General features: G+C 36.5%; 1 protein-coding gene across 2 annotated transcripts in view; it reads right to left on the bottom strand.

Moving 5' to 3' along the window:
- Window positions 1-1,749: 1,749 nt before the first annotated feature.
- Window positions 1,750-18,446, bottom strand: part of LOC141432710 (uncharacterized) — a 59,640-nt gene continuing 42,943 nt past the window's right edge. The window contains exons 4-5 of one of the 2 annotated variants that reach the window (XM_074094444.1): window positions 5,463-5,590; window positions 2,664-2,751 (exon numbers count right to left, since the gene is read on the bottom strand). In XM_074094444.1, coding sequence (XP_073950545.1) covers window positions 5,463-5,590 — 128 coding nt within the window. In that variant the 3' untranslated portion in view covers window positions 2,664-2,751. Of the gene's footprint in view, window positions 2,752-5,462; window positions 5,591-18,446 lie in introns of both variants that reach the window. The other variant, XM_074094443.1, reaches the window with a different exon arrangement.

Here is an 18,446-nt window from a genome sequence, read left to right as displayed (position 1 = left end):
CGCTTATATGTAAGTGAAATGTCGGGCTCGGGCTTTTTTCCAAACTTTGACTAAGTATCTCAAAAGAATTGGATTGGATACATACCTAGGTACTTAGATATACAACAAATTCCTAGTCTGAAAATATGCGAATGTGTTACACGAGGATGTTATGCACTTGGCACATAGATTGGCTTGCATCCTATAAATGCAGTGAAGGTAATTCGTGTTTAATTTTGTTACAATTTATGGTGGTGACAGTTGGTTGCGATACAATATGAGTATTTATTAATTTTGTAGCTTTGGTACACTTGTGTATTTTATTGTTGTTTTGTATAAAATCAAATAGGTAGTTACATTGACGAGAAACCAGCAATAAAATATGCAAAAGTTAGGCATTCTTAAGAAATCCTACATTATGTTAACCCTAAGGCCCCATTTATTGGAGTATACTACCACAGAATCAAAAGCAGCTAGATCGAATACATACCTGGCAAAGGATACTTTAAAGCTAGTATTTTCAATAATTACAATGAATATTGTAACTAATTACTAAAACAATAAGGTTGAATTTCCAAATAAACGCATGTCGCTAAATCGCCTCTACCTTATTAAGGGTTAACAGCAGTAGAACTCAAAATTATCTAGATGCGGCTCTACCTTCCATTAGGGCAGACGTTTTCAACCGGTATGCCGCGTATATTTTCAGGTGTGCCTCGATTGCTGTGAAGTGTACCTATCATCATCATGTCAGCCGAAAGACTCCCCCCCCCCAAGGCTCTCCACTCAGACCGGTCTTGTGCTTTACGCATCCACCGCGATCCCGCGATCTTAACCAGGTCATCGCTCCATCTTGTTGGAGGCCTACCGACAGCTCGTGTCCCGGTCCGCGGACGCCATTCGAGAACCTTCTGACCCCATCGGCCATCAGTCCTGCGAGCAATGTGCCCCGCCCACAGCCACTTCAGTTTCGCAATTCTTCGGGCTATGTCGGTAACTTTAGTTTTACTGCGGATATCATCATTTCTGATTCTATCCCGCAGAGAAACCCCGAGCATAGACCTCTCCATAGCCATTTCATAGTACCTATGCTGTATTGAAATCATGAATAGGGTTTCGTACCTAAAGGTGTCAACTAGACCCAAATAAGCATCCGCTGTCCGACTCGCACTTGGTTATTTTTTACTGGTTCTACTTTGATGAACGAAAAGTGTGCCGTTAAAACGAAGAGATTGAAAACGCCTGCATTAGGGAAATAAGAGGGTGTTGTAAGATCTTTTTTGGTTCTGTACTTCTTGTATGTCCTTCTACTGTTGATTAAATAAAGTCAGCAACAGCACATACCTAACAAGTGAATAATTTTAAGCATATCATACAGTTTACGAGGTTAATAGTGCCTCGCAAAGATTAGAAATTATTAATAGAAGTTGTCAATTAATTTCAAATAACATAGGCAGTCACCGTTAAATATTAACTATATGATAGCATAACTATGACTAAGCCAGACTAATTTCAATATTGCTTGCTACAGGATGGGTTTGATTTTTATAAGCTTTTATTGTCATTAAACCTCACTCCGACTTCACTTACAATAATTCACTATCAATAATCTTGCTGTACATCTTGATGAAGAAGGCTCTCGACGACTTAGGAAGGGCGCGGTGACAGTGCAGCCACTGGCTGTTATCTAGTCACAACAACCAGCTAACCACACTGCCATCGCGGCGCAACCATTTCATCTTCTGCTCCAAAATATGTCTTCATCCTTGAAGAGTCTGTGTGGAGTGAACGAAAGAAAATGCTCATTTGGGAGTGACCGCTAATTTGTAAGGATTAAGTAATATTTTTTTTGGTATTAAACTTCATAGAAAGTAGATTTCTTCTCAATTGTAAACCCATTTCCATTTGATTGATTGTTATTTTAAAAATAAGGGATCACTTTTTAATAAGGGGTTTCCAACGTGATCCCATTATAAATATTGGTAAATTTTGATTGATGATTGGGATTAGCGGGAAATTTATTGGATGTCATAAATTTCAGCAAACAAAATGCTCTTTATTTAGACACAGCTCAGCTTTTCAAAGGCTTTCTATTGTTGTAAAATGCAGCAAAGATTAACTAAAAGTAAGTACACTCCTACTAAATGTAGTAATCGGAGTAATGGCACGAGGGAAATCCCGACCGAAAATACAATGAGTCATGTATGCACAGAAAAACCAGAAAAAGAGACCAGCGCTGGGAACCGAATCCAAGTCCTCAGCATTCCGTGCTGCGTGCCATACCCATACACTACCACGGACAATCCCTCGAAAATCCAGTAACAAAATGGCGTCCTCTCCTAAACGAGTATTTTACATTGATTCATCCTACACGGTTCTGTCACAAGGGGCGGCAGGTATCTAAAAAAGTAAATGGGATTCAATATATCATGTAGTGTTCTTATTCCTCATCCCTGTAGCGAGACAAGCCGTGAGACCAGAGGCAGTATTGTCTAACGCGCTGACGTCCGCAGTTGAATCCACCATCTCTTTCTGTTCTTGTCCTATACCTACCTGACAGAAAGAAAGGGTGAATACGATTGTGATTCCAAGCGTGTTGGGCAATAAGACCTCTGAGCGTAGTGACTGTTTTGTTGCTCGTCTAGCGCTTTGCCTCACCACACGCAGCCCTTGTGTTTGGAAGCGTTTTTGGGCAAGAGTAAAATGAGCCATCGTAGTTAGTGTTTTTTGTTGACGTTGAAAACAGATGCTGCAGTTTGAATGGCGTCCAATCTGAAACAATACATAGGGACATGAATTAAAAGAATGTTCACCTTCATCTATCAATGGTAGTCATTGGTAACATACCGTTTGAGAGTAGGTACTTTAACATAAGGATTTATTCATGGAATAAGAACAGCTATATTGAATACCTATCCAATTTGAATGAAGTTACAGGCTGCTAGCTTTTGCCCGCGATTTCATCCGTGTGAAATTAGGTTATAGCGCGCTGTGCCCTCGGGAACTGTGCATTTTTCCGGGATAAAAAGTAGCTTATGTCACTCTCTAGCCCATAAACTACCTCTATGCCAAAGACCACGTCAATCCGTCGGTGTAAGAGGACAAACATACAAACACACAACACACACACTTTCACATTTATAATATTAAAGTATGGATAGGTTATAGATTGGTTGAAGTTATAGGTTATATTTAGGTTGTTAGTAACGTTCTCAGTAAGAATTTTAGTACGGTTTAAATGCAATCTCGAGATCGAATTCTCTACAAAAAAAACTACCCTAGCATTTGGGCTTATAACTACGTAATGACTATAATATAGTGTGCAAGTAGGTACAATGCATATTTTATATTGTGCATCAGCATGTATTGTGAACCAATTTGGCACAGAAATCGCGCGCATCTCTTCCAATACTTAAATAATTAATTAATGTAACGAAAGATGCATGTCGATCATTTGATTAATAGGAACTATGTATACAGACAGGTAAGGTTGGTAGGTAGTCGATTAATTCAATTATAGATGCACGTGTTTACATTGCCAAATTGAATGGGGTTTGGACGACAATGGATTGATGTTCGATCATCCGAATAGATGGCTAGTGATTTACTTCGTTGGCGAGGAAATTATGGCACTACATGTTTTCCATTGGGTAGTCTTATTGGTCCTTGACGTCATTATAGATCAGTTAGGTTTTTTTTTAGTACATCTAAGATAGAAGTAATATAACAGAAGTACAGTACGATTACTTGGAGTTAACACTTGACAGATGGGCGTGCCTTCAGTCAATTTTCAACTTTGAGGTCATACAAATAAAATAGATTTTACATAATCTGTACACGTGGGTAGCGGTATAGTAAAAATGGCTTTATTTGTATGACGTCAAAGTTGAAAATTGACTGAAGGCACGCCCGTCTGTCAAGTGTTAACTCAAATTAATCAAACTGTACAGATATATCCACAAGAGCTGGCACGAGTGGATTGAACGAAAGTAATGTCACTTAGATATTTGTGTAGGAAAATTACAGATGCATGACAATTTGAAGAAAATATTTGTGTCAAGTGTATTCAAATAGATCTATACACACAGATCTTTCATTCACTCATTCAACTCATTCGTGCCAGCTCTCATAAATCGACCTGCAAATAAATGTTAGGTTAGGTTAGGTTAGGTTAGTATTTCCTTGCTACCTCAAAGAGCGATTTTGCTATACTATGCTATATTACTCCTAATCGCGTGGTGTTTCGGCGTGGAGAGTAAGACCGCCGGTGAAATTACTGGCACTTGAGGTATCCCATCTTAGGCCTCTAGGTTGGCAACGCGTCTGCAATACCCCTGGTGTTGCAGATGTTTATGGGCGGTGGTGATCTCTTACCATCAGGAGACCCACTTGCTCGTTTGCCATCCAGCCGAATAAAAAAAAATGAATCGCTGCTTTTGGAACTTTCTCCTTTGTATGAAATCTTCGAAACGGGACAAAAGTGAATTTGGGCACAACAAATTTGACAGCCCCTTTGAAGTGTCACCCAGGGCCAGGGGCAAGCCGAGGCGCTGGCCCTGGCCTCCTCTCTATATCAGGAACTGCCATTTTTAACCGACTTCAAAAAAAGGAGGAAGTTATCAACTCGGTTGTTTTTTTCTATGTTTGTTACCTCAGAACTCCGTCATTCATGAAACGATTTCAATTTTTTTTTATTCGTTTGTCTAGGAACGCTTTCAATTAGATCCCATAAGCACCAAATCAGGATCTGATGATTGGATCCTAAGGAAATCGAGGGAACTCTTCAAATATTGCAGGGACACCTATATGGTAATTTCGATATATTTAGTAGTAACCCGTGCATTTGCTCTTGAAAATCATTATTTGGTGAAGTGGAACTGATGATGAAGATCACATTTGACCAACGGAGCAACTATAACTCAATAACAAGTACCTACCTCACGGGTTGAATTTCAATTACTATAACACAGTTGCTAAGCAATTTTTTTAAGCTAATCGTAATGCATATGGTGAAATGGAACGGGTGCCGAAGCACCAGGACTCCTCAATAATGAACGTATCTGCATCGGAAAAAGCAATTTTTCACTAAAGGTAACGAGCAGTTGACATTAAACTATTGTATCGTAGATCTTGTACACTAAAAAGCGTGAAAAAAATGTATAACAAAAAATTGGACCAACTATAAAAATATTTTCTACCAGTCTGAAGTCGGTGCCTCAGCACAAGCCAGCAGGAGTGATTGAAGCCCAATATACGCGTATAGTATGTAGGTGAGGTAGATGACTATAGGTCCACTCCTGCTGGCTCGTGCTGAGGCACACATTTCAGACTGGTAGTTTTTTTTTTATTATAAAATTTTTCAGATAGTATTTTCAACGACTTAATATCATAGCAAAAATCGGCCCTACGCTAGCCAGGGATATAAAGGCTAGTATAGTAATATTATCTTTCAAAGCTGCATAAGAGCATCGTGAATGCCCTACCTAATTGCATTTTTGAGCGATTAAGGGACTGTTTAAATTCGCTCGATAGTGTTCTGATGTTGATTTAAAACAGCAACAGGATTTCCTGCGTCGACAATAGGACTGGATCTCTGGATCGCTTTCAGTACCTGAAAATAATGTTGTTATTTACTAAAAGTGTTTCCATATTCAACAAACGTTCTAATATACGAGAACAAAAACGAACAAACATGTTTTTAGAGAGGTTCTCTTAATTAAGAGTGGAAGTATGTTACCATCATTATAATTTCATTGATGTCTTTCAACCTCTCACTATCTCAAACAATATAAAGAAAGACAATTGATTGTGTATTTGTTTGTAATGGATAAACTTAAAAACTACAAAACCGATTCTTACAATTCTTTCATCTACTTATAGAATAGATAGGCTACCTATATTTTATCCTGGAACGAGCAAAAGTTAGTAATACTCGTAGTTATAAATCAGTCAATTAGCTAGTACATGCCGAAGGCATCACTTATTGATATGACGCCATTGACTGCAGCCGTCCCGCTGACACTTATATTATTTAATATGAGAGTGAGAGGAACGGTACGATACTAACTTAGATTTTCGAATTTCGTAGTAGCCCCCCTGAGGCCGTATTGCCTAACGCGTAGGCGCTAGCTGTCGCAATCACTCTCTCTTTCTACTCTCATCTCATACCGTTGACAGAACGAAGTGGTGAAAACGATTGCGATTTCAAGCACGTTAGGCAATAAAGGCCTCTAAGCGTTATGGCCGCCACCTGGGATTAGGGTTGCCATATGAAAAATAGAAAAGTCCTGACAAAAATCCTGACATCACCCTATAAGTCTGACATTTCTTGTAACAGAGATTTAACGTAGGTGGACGTGCCGGCGGCGCGGCGCTGCGCTACGTCACTTCTATTGTGACACGAAAATTATCCATAGGAATGTATGATTAATTTTCGTGTTGGTAAAAAATAATAGTAGTTCTAACTACTTGCGTTGAGGTGTGCAACTATTTGGTCTTCACCCTTTGATGAATAATTGAAACCAAATAACAAAATTAGATTGTAACTACTTTTAAGCAAATAATGAATTGAGATCGCTAGCTGTAATTTATCCTATGTTAAATTGCTTTGAAAGTAAAATCATTAATTTTGTTGATTGTACGTTTGTTGATTTTGTTGAACGGTGTACCTAATTAATGTATCTTGAAAACAATTTTTTTCAATGAGGTATTTCTAAAAATCCAGACACTTGGTAATTCCGGCCGCAATCCTGACAAAGGGTCAAAAATCCGGACATGTCCGGACAAATCCTGACGTATGGCAAGCCTACCTGAGACGTTCCAGGACAGAGGCCGTATTGCCTAACGTTTCTGACGCTCGTGATCGCAATCAAATGACAGTTTTTGTATGCGAAATCTGTCATTTGATTGCGATAGCGAGCGCCAGAAACGTTAGGCAATACTGCCTATGGTCTTTCTCGCCCTTCGGCGAATGGGCGCACGTGGCAGGCGGGAACAACTGGGCCTTATTGTGTAACGCACTTGGATTTACGATCATTTTCACCACCTCTCTGTCACACGGTATGTTATGTTATGAGGGTAGAAAGAGATGGTGAAAAGATCGCCAGCGCCCGGGCGTAAGGCAATACGGTTAGGTAGAGTTCCGAACATTCACGAACACAGCATTTAAACGCCGCTGGCTGGCGGGCCTAATCGACCAGCCGGGGCCTTATTTTTTATACTGGCCCTATACTATGAAATGCAAAATTCGAACTTCGTATCTTGCCGTCTCTCTGACGCTTTTATATTATTTAATACGAGAGTGAGAGGGACGGTACGATACGAACTTCGAATTTCGTAGTAGCTCCCCTGTGCCTTACTAAAAAAATTAAACGCTTATCTGTTATGGTAGCTATAGCGTTGCGATTGTTACGAAATTGAAAAATAACGTGAAGCTTTTTTGCGTTTCATCTCACTGATTTTAAGCTCGCTTGTAGAGTACCTAAAAGCTATTAGCGTAAATTTTCTGATCTTACTTATCCCTGATATATCCGTTAAAATGGTAAGATAAAACCACAGAATGTAGATGCTTTTCGGGTTCATCTCGCTCGTGTGGACTACTCATCTTAGAGTTACGTCTAGTAGTAATGTACTTAGATATGTAAAAAAAACATTGAATTATTTTGTATTTGTATAAAGTATTTCATAGTACATAAGCATCGTTTATATTTTGTTTTGTTTGTGTATAGTTCGTTTGTTTGCTTCACGTCTTGCAACTTAATTTTGATCCACTTCTAGTGGTCGGATTGATATGTAGTAGTATGTACATAATACAGCAACAGTTACACCGCGTTACATAATTATAAAAGTGTAAGCCTACTCTTGTTTAGTATTACTGGTAGTATACGCGATTGTATTGAAATGGAAGATGCTTTCACTTTGCATTTCAATATCTGTTTTTATACCCCCTGTTTAGTTGTTGCCGTATATTTAGCCTTTACTCATTTCACTTACTTACGAATAAAGACTGGAAAGTACTCGTAGTCGTTCCTCTACTTAAATAACTTCAGCGCCGATGGCGATGGCCTGTCTGGCTGGTCAATAAGGAAAATATTCAGCGTTTTTATGCTGTTTCAATAATACGTCGATGATAATGCAAAGCCGAGTAACCAACAACGCTTAATGCCGTGTGTTTGACAAGCAAATTTTACAGGAGAGCGTTGAAATGTATGTTTATTTATATTACCAGCCGCGAAACCTCAAATTTGCTACTTTTGTATTTTACAGGGCATTAGCCATTGTTGGTTACGTGGCGTTGTATTAGCATTGTCGCAATTGATCGATCCAGCACGAAATAGCACTGTTTCAGCTTAGGCACAGGAGGGTTACTACGAAATTCGAAAATCGAAGTTCCGTCCCTCTGACTCTCGTATTAACTAATATTAGTGTCAGCTAGACGGCAAGATACGAAATCTCGAGGCAAGATCGAATTTTGGGCTTAGTAGTATAGTATAGGGCAGATGCTTTCGTGTGTCTGTCCAGCAGATGACCGGCGCATGCCCGGCTGTTCTCCTCTGCAAGTAGTTTTTCTCAGCTGATTCTCGTGGAATTTCGTGACCAGGTTCAGTAATAGGGATGACGACTGGGTTAAAAATATATCATTCTATTTAGTCCGACAGTTAGATTATGGAAAAATATGGGACATATGTATTTTTTGGTTTATCAAATTATTAAATAAAAATCGTACCATATAGATAGTGACTTCACTCGAAACTTCAAGCACTGTATCCTCGTCATTTTTTGTTTGTCAAACAAAAGAAAAAATACGTGTACAATATTTTTTTATTATCTAACTGACGGACTAAACAATTTTTTTAGTCGTCTAGCATATTATGTTTTTTTATAGATTCATTTCAGCCTTTCGAAAAACTCAAAGTCTACAGCTCACATATCCACTAGTGTTAATAAAAAAAAAAAAAAAAAAAAAAAAATTTAAGCTGTTTATTTCAAGCAAAAGAACAAAAATCATTTTACAATCATTAGAGAGTCCTTAATCCTAATTTTAAGGATTTTGCGTGGCCTCTATTAGCGAAAGACTGAGTTGCTCACGCGTAATTAGTCTAAGTATACATGCGAGTAGATATTTAATTTCTTATATAATATAATTCATTATTTTTCATGCATGCAGTTTTTGCTTTATCTTACATATAACCTAAGTCTGAGTGCACATCCGTCCCTTCCCTCTTAAATATATCTTTTATAAAATATCTTTTAATCGCGCTTTTAATTTGTTTACTGTTATTACTTTCAAGTTTTTTCGCAATTGTCAACGGTAAATTGTTTAATAGTTGGGGAAGGATGCACTTCCAGACTCTTCTGCCATATTCATTACATTGTTTGGGGACCCGATATAGCGGGCGGTTGGGTATATGGCGTAAGTTATTTGGCCTGTTACGCTGTTTTCTAGTAAACAAATCAATTATGTTCTGCATGCATGCATTTAATGTGAACCTTAAAATTATAGTGTCTAGATAAGTCACATAATTATTAAATCGTACCATATAGATAGATACACTCGAAACTTCAAGCACTGTATATGTTTGTCAAACAAAAGAAATTTTTGTACAATATTGCATCTAACTGACACTAAACAATGGTTTTAGTCGTCTAGCATATTATGTTTTTTTATAATTCTTTCAGCCTTTCGAAAAATCTACTAATTCCACTAGTGTTAATAGAGATTATGTGTAGTTTTTTTTTAGTAATCGAATGAAATTATGTATCTACAAAATCTGATGTACTTAGTCAAAGTGGTTGGGACTTGTTCTTCCGTTATGTCTATTAATAATTGCACGTTTAAACCAAGCGGTCAAAAGTCAAATGTTCATTCTGCATCCTGCATGCATTTAATGTAAACTTAAAATTACCGTGAGATACTCACATAATGAAAATAGGATACACGGGTTATGTATCTATTTGCAGCCATGGTATGCTCGCCTGTTTCGGACTAATACGTAGTTCTATCAAGGTGAGTTTAAACGGATAGTCAAAAGTTAACTGCGTGCGAGTCGGGCATTCCTCTACTGAAAGTGTAGCCTTTATATGGCAAAAACCATAACAGACCCAGAAGTTACCGATATCATGATTTGAACAGGAATTTACTTTCTGCTAAAGGTGCATATAGCACAACTGTTTGATACTTAAACACCGGCTATGATTTAACAGAAATCGTTAACTTGAAATACCGACAATTCTAACAACTTCTGCATACCGCATAAATTATAGCATATTAACTTAAGAGCCCGTAAGTGTAGTTTTCCTTATTTCTGTTTTAAAGTGAAATCTATTACGTAGTAAATGTTACACCTTTGTCTTTTACTTGTTTTACTATCAATGGCATTAGAATAATGTTTAATGGAGCCATTATTCAACAAATGCATTTAGTAAAGCGTGAAGTATGTTTGACGGTACGTACGTAGGTATGTGATTCATATTACAAAGTGCACTACAGTGAACAATTACCTATTTTGATTTGTCACAACTAAATTCATACTAGATCGGTGTTTGATGCAAGGAAATACGAAGCTCTAACCCGAGTCTACTAATAATGAAACATGAGGATGATTAAGCGTTTAACAGAATGTACTGTTGAACGACTGATCAAAAAAAGTAAACCCCTGTGTAATTAATTGATTGATTATAGCGAAAATTACGAAAATAATATCATAGCCCATCCCTATTTAATTATTGCTGAATTTGACGCTATAGTAGAGACATTTTATGATGATTGTGACATTTGTAATAGATACTTAATAGAATTAGAAATTGCATACCTAATGTTTTGACTTTACAATAATTTCATTAACAAAATTATACTTTGAAAAACTTAAATAAAAAGGGGTAGTGCATACCTAATTTTATCCTTCTCTATTTATATTCTTCAGAAAGCAGTTTTAGTGATTCGGCGCTCTTCAGAAACCATTCGTTCGATAATAATATTTATCAAAAAAAATATTAATAATCTGATTTTGAAAGAAGAGCAGAAATTATAGTCAATTTATCCTGCACACTTTTAATAAAATCTCTAATATTTTTTGTTTTTGTCACGAATAAGTAAACGTAAGGACCTACAATCATACAATATTTTTATTATAAGATTTACACCATTTTAGAATATAAGTATGACTTCAGTAGCAACTGTGAAGCTTGCTAAAAAAATATCAAAAACGTTTACCTTAGCAAGATTTTCTTTACTTAACTGACGTAGCCTTCGTGAACCAATCTACATGTTATGCGAAATTCAATTTGCTCGCTGAAATATCACTTTTCTTGGTGTAAAGCAATTCGGTTTTCTTTAAATATTTATGGCGTCGATTTCGTAGACCTTGACCCGAAAAGGTCATACGTCTTTCGGCGTATTAGGTGTCGTAGAAAGCGCTACGCCGTAGACCTTTTTCGTAGCCAACTTATATTGTAATCAGTTTTTCCTTCTAAGCCTGTGGGGTTGAGATTAGTTTCTGGCTTTAAAAAATAAATTACAGGTCTTGGCATTATTAAAATAATAGAAAACAAAATAAAACAACAAATTAAAAAGTAATTTCTTTTATTTCTTAAAAGGACAAAAAAAATGTTCGTTCATACTTTATTATTTTCAGCATGATCACTTTTATGTTAAACAATATAATGTTAAGGTTTATTAACCCCCGCCGCAAAAAGACGGGTGTTATAAGTTTGATCGCTATGTGTGTCAGTCTGTGGGGTTTTTTATTTGAAAGCAGGTTTTCTAGCGATACTTTTTAGACATGTTTTATCAAAATCGGTTTAGCTGTTTTTGAGATATTGAACTTTGAAGTGACAAAGTCGGGGGTTTTTCCAACTTGTTGTTGGTTAGTTTATTTTCTTTGGTATTGCAGCTGTATGCACATCTAAGTGCTTAATTCTCTTTGGGTAAAAACCTTGTCTACACTTACCATTTTGCTTGGACTCTATGATAGCGTGGTGTGCAAACTAGTGATCGTAATACGCTTCCAGTATCTCAGTTAATACATGGTTTGGTTATACGCTACACTTAAATAATTACAAGTGTGGACAAAGCTTATTTTGCATATCGTCAATGATACTGCAATGCCTCGTATCTGATAGAGACAAATTTTACAGAAACGCGTTTTAGTTAAAATAATCTACTGAACGATCGCACAACAATCCTCGCAAAAATTTCTTGTGTAACAGAGTGGTCAAGACATGGAACAAACTACCAGAACATGTAGTCTCAGCACTGAATGTGAACCAATTTAAGAACCGGCTAGACCAACACATTAACAATACAAAGAATACTTGACCAAGGAACAGCTAGATACAGGCACCTATCAGTTGCTTGCAACTGCCTGCCTGATAATTTATATAATAATAATAATAATAATCTTTGTGTTTATACCAGCCGCTAAATATTTTTGCTAATTTTGTAGGTTACGTGGCATTGCAGTATCATCGGCGATATGTCCTTAGCAAGACAGCGAAAATGCTGTAGAGAAATGAAATGGGATTACATATTACACTGCAAGGCCAGCATACGGCTTCCCTGCGTGGTCACCCTACTGCCACACATTACTAATAATAACCTGGTAACGGCAAAGGCCTGAGGGTGACCGTGTCTCTAGGATTTAATTCTATTTTGCTTTTTCATTAGATCTACACTCCTGAATTATTATTTGAACGCATCCTGTGCTCAGTATAAGAACGCATTTGGGAATATAACGATCATGATTGATTCTGGCTTGTTTTCCATTCGAGCGTCAGCTATTTGTTAATGACTAGCTTTTATTTATTGTAAACTAGCTAGGTGCCGTCGTTCGGAAGTTATGCGCGTACATAAATTTCTGCAATTATATATACAGGGCGGAAAAAATCAATTGGCCCTGGAGGGCAACTACTTTAAATCCTTTAGTTAGCTCTCTTCTTCTTAAATTTAAGAGCTATGCTCTTGTCAGTGGAGTAATCGCCACTTCGCACGGTCTTTGGCCAGCTGTTTGACTTCCTGATACGACAAGACACTCGCCCTTTCCTCCACATGGTTAAAATAGGTCAGTCTTGGTCTTCCCCTACCTCATTTTCCTTCTATTTTGCCTTCCAGTAGGTTAAGAAAGAAATTGTCGTGTCGTATCAAGTGTCCTTTCATATTTCCCCTTCGGCAATTTATGGTCTCCAGTAACATTCCTTTTTCTTTGACCATGGTAAGAACTTCTTTGTTGGTTTTCCGTTCTGTCCAGCTAATCCTTTCGATTCTCCTCCAACACCACATCTCAAAGGCTTCTAGCCTTTCTCTGTCTCTGAGTCATTGTCCACGTCTCACTTCCATATGCTCCAGATGTACACTTTTATACGACGTTTTTTAGCTTTTGTGGATATTTTGGCTTTGAGTAGATGCTTTTTGTTATTGAAAGCTCTTTTAGCCATAGCTATTCTTTGTATTATGTCTGAAGTACATCTGGAGTCATTGGTAATCAAAGTACCCAAATATTAAAAAAAAATTGACCAGTTCTATTGTGTTGTTGTTTAGCGTGATTGGGTGTTGTGATGAGTGTTTAGAAACGAGAAGCGTCTTAGTTTTTGCAGTATTTATTTTAAGTTCGTAAAGATTGAAAGTTTTCTCCATTTCTAGGATAATTTTTTGTAGTTGGGCACTATTTTCAGCAACGGCTGCAATGTCATCCGCAAACCGCACAAATTGAATAATCTTGTCAACTTTAACCCCTCCAATGTTAGAATCCACAATCTTTCGTATCGCGCTTTCTATGTAGATGTTGAATATTAGTGGTGAGAGTGGGCACCCCTGTCCCTATCCCAGTTTAGTTAGCCAATTGCACTGAAAGGAAACATTAATTTATTTTTAAAATGAAACAAAACTGCATTCAAAGATCTTTTAAACTTCGCTTGTTTCACCCGGGAATGAAACCAATTAAAAAAATAAACAATCGTTATTTTATTACAAGATAAAATTTATCTAATAAACATTTGGCCTTTCACTCATCTGTTGTACGAGATACCTACCATGAAATAGAATTATTTCTTACACGCGTTCAGACTAAAAGTTAAAAAATGGAACGTTTTTTTTTATGCAACGCAGGGCAAACAAACCCCAAATGCTTATGACACAAATTTTATCCTGAACAATAATACTATTGATTCGTATAGTAAAATAGCGTGTTTTAATTTTTTAATTTTTAGGAGTTTCGATTCCCGGGTGAGACAAGGGAAGTTTAGAAGATCTTTGAATGCAGTTTTGGTCAATTTTAAAAATAAAGGAATGTTTCCTTTCAGTACAATTAGCTAGCTAAAGGATTTAAGGTAGTTGCCCTCCAGGGCCCTTTGATTTTTTCCATCCTGTATATATAAAGATAGATAGACATAGATTTTGTCGCCCCTGCTGCCCCTACGCTGAAACGTCACTGACCTACAGGAACATCCGGTCACACCCAACTTTGAACCTAAGTACTCCCATATTCCCATGTGTAGTCGATTTTTGTTTTTTTTTTCATTCATTTTATACGGCACTACCTACGTAGCTGTATAAAGTGAACAACTACATTATTAGCCTGGGCCCCATTTCACGAAGATACAATAAACAAAGACTACCGCTTGTAAAATGTAACTTGTAACTTCGTGAAATAGGGCACTGGTAGTTACAGTCATCAGCACCAATAAATATCTGATATAACAAAGCGTGCATAGTATCTAATATGACTTTATTTCTAGGGCCAGTAGGACGTGCCAGATATATTTGTATGCTCCGCTGTGGCAGATATCAATGCAGTTGATTGTACTACTGGTAGTCTAGGGAGTAAGGTTGCGCAAGCTCAACGATTACCTCGATATCGATATATTGATTGTTATTCATCATCGATCATTATTCGACGCATATCCTTACCTGTCACTGGGACTTGAAGTGCAATGGACGTGTACTGGTTATGATATTACTATCGTGATGTAAACTAAAGTTTGTATATGAAGGGTCCAAGGAAAGAACATGCCTAGTAACTTTTTTTAACGCATTTACTGCCACCAACGCACATATGCGTTTACAGAACTTCGCCCAGTGCCGCTGTCATAATTATTCATACATTTTGAACGCACATGTGCGTCGGTGGCACCTGTGGAAGTTAGGTGGCAGTGAATGCGTTAAAATTGAGATTTTAATGTCAAAATGTAGAGCTCGCAAAGTACCTACTATGACTTACCATTGAATTAAATAATATGAAAACAATATAAAATATATATTTTTAACTTTAAATTAATAGTAACCATAGTAATTACTAAGAACAAAATTGTTCGTGACTTTCAAACCGCTATAACTTGAAAAGTTGCTTATGTGACTTATAACGTTCTTTCCGTGGACCCTTCATATTATATTCCAAAATACTACCGATTTTGATGATTATATATACATATTTATCTACATATAAATAGTGACACTTTTTTGTTGAGCCACATCGATGCATGTAGCTATCAGAAAAAATATTCATTCGGTTTGAAATGTTTGAATGCGTGCACAACTGCACAAACTATACCTAATGAGAACTCGATAAGTCAAAACATTTGTGGCTCAAAGTCTATTTTACTTTGATAGTGGGTGGTTACAGACTAACTACATAACATTATCGTCTTTCCAATAAATAAATAATCATGTTGACTCAAGAAATCATTTATCCTTTCCTAGTAATAATATGGTCCATTTCACTAAAAATAGTAACTGCCGCGCTCAAAATCGTCAATTAAATATTTGTGACCTCATTCCATTTTCAAATTTACAATATAATCCAACGTACGTAAGTACGTTTAAGTATGGCAAAACCTAGTTAATATTTAATCATATATATATTAATTTACATTTTTGAGAGTAGCAGTGCAATGAGATCCTGGCTTTTCGCCAAAAATATTTTTCACATTTTATTCATTTCCCTACTGTTTCATATTTGTTTATTTATTTATTAAAAATGATCCTGAGGACGTACAGCATTGGTCAAGGCGTCTAACAGGATAACAATACCTTAACCTTACTGTTATTACCTTAAATATGGATATAAAGGACGAACGGTGTTTTTTTTTGAAACTGTAAACTAGGTATTCAGGATAATATTTCAGGACTATCCTGTAGGACCCTATAGTTTAGGTTAGTTTTATAACAATCCTGAAGTAAGTACTTACAGTTTCAAAAAATCGTTCTTCCATATGAAACAGTTAGGAAATGAATCATTTGGGAAAAAATTGAGAACCAAGTGAGGCTTGACTAAACTTAACGCAGTTTTAGAAATGGTACGAAATTGAGAACCAAGTGAGGCTTGACTAAACTTAACGCAGTTTTACAAATGGTATGAAATTGATAACCAAGTGAGGCTTGACTAAATTTTACGTAGTTTTACAAATGGTACGAAATTGAGAACCAAGTGAGGCTTGACTAAACTTAGCGCAGTTTTACAAATGATACGGAATTGAACACCAAGTGAGGCTTGACTAAACTTAACGCAGTTTTACAAATGGTACGAAACTCCAGACGCAAATCATGACATTCTTTCCTAAATTCTATAACAGATTCTCGTGCCAGTATAACGCTTTGGACACAAGGCCGTCTGAGAATAGTGCATACTGCAAACGACAATAGTCCAGAGTTAACCGTTTTAAACCTTATTACCACCACTTTTCAGTTTAGAATCTAACTAATGTCTCGGCTAAACGAAACGGTCCACAGTTTTTCGCTACGCCTCTTTATCATCTATAATTTTTGAAATTAAAATCGTTTTTTAAATTTATCTTATAAAAATTATGTTATCTAATTTGTACCAACGAGCAGATATTGCCTTAGCAAATTAATTATATGATATATATTAATTAATATAACAGTCATTATTATTTCTTCCTTTATCAAGTCACAGGTCAAAGTTATAATGAATGTAAATTAAAGATAAGACTAGGTATTACGTATCGTATTATGACACTCAACACTTGCAGTGCTAGATAAATATCCTTGATTACTATAGTGATGTGCAATTACTAATCCTTAATATGTCGATAGTGTGCGTCTTTTTGTGCAACTGTTCTAATAGGTACTTTAGATTTAAGATATTACAGCCACCTGCATGGGTAGGTACTATGTATATAATAAACATCTTAATTGTTCTTCGTGTAATGCTATCATTACATGCGAAATATATTAAAAATGTGATCACGAATACTAATAAAGTAGTATTAGTCGTGCCAAAACAACTATAATGGCGTTAAAAACCCTACAGCTAATACGAGAAACTAGATGTTACTGCAATATTTTCCGATGGCCCTCATCATAGACAATTGAATGCAATGACAGCAAGAGAGCCGAGCAACTATAATTATACCTGTCGAAAGTCAAGCGAGGGAACATCTGACACAATGGACGCTTTATTACACACGTTTTTATTTGTCTATCTAAGGAAATTATTCGTGTCATTAGATACTTGTACTTTATGTATTCTTGTGACTTTGTAAATTTATTGACTCTGCTTCTTCTATTTGCAAATTAACTCGGTATTTATGTCTCGTTCTGCTAGACCAGGGATAAAAATGAAACGTGATTTAAAATAAAACAAACTAAAGTACGTGGAAAGCTGTAATAAAAAAAAAAACACTTTAAATGATCAACCGAATAACACAATTCGTACAAATCCATAACAATAAACATAAGTACATAAAATCAAATGAAATATAAACGTTACTTTTCTAGTAATATTATACATAAAGATTACTAAAATTCATAAGTAGGTACATCATATAATAAGTCAATTTGACAATAATATACACTGTTAACGAACGAGTAAAATATCAAGCAGACATAACAAAAACAAAGTTACGTGACAACGGTGGAAAAGATTGTTTATAAATTACAACTAAACAATTATTTAAGTAATAACAAAAGAAACACATTTGAATAAACATAATAAAAAAAGGAAGAAAGAAGGCAATAAAATAATATCACTTAAAGTTCATAACGTATTGGCGGTGATATTCCGTTTGGCAGGTCAGAAGCGTCGAATCGCGCCCCGGGGTGTCGTACCAGATAGTGCATTTACAGTTTCAACTTTGCCAAAACGCAAACTTGTCGCGTGCTGTGCAAACGCACTCCTGGCACGACCCCCGGGGCGAACAGAACGTCGATATCGATTCACGTACGCTGAGGCGCATCACTAGACCGTCTTTGCACTACGGAACGTCTTTGCCGTTTTTCACTACTTCAATTATATTCCATAAATTTACTTTATTGTAGGTATAAGTATTAGAAGAAGCACTGAGGTTGTTAGCTGCGTTAGTGCGAATGAGTAAGTTAGTACTTAGAATATGAATACCGCGTCGCATTGATATGCAGCTCTGCTTGTGCAATAGCGCGCAATAGTTTAGGTACTCGTGTGGGTTATTAAAGAAGCTAATCGTGTTCTAGGAGGTACATCCGAGTGACAGCGACGACA

This window comes from Choristoneura fumiferana, chromosome 11 (genome assembly GCF_025370935.1).
Source record: "Choristoneura fumiferana chromosome 11, NRCan_CFum_1, whole genome shotgun sequence".
Classification (NCBI taxonomy): Eukaryota; Metazoa; Arthropoda; class Insecta; order Lepidoptera; family Tortricidae; genus Choristoneura; species Choristoneura fumiferana.
Note: the sequence above shows the minus strand (reverse complement) of the source record. Positions and strands in the feature narration are given on the sequence as shown.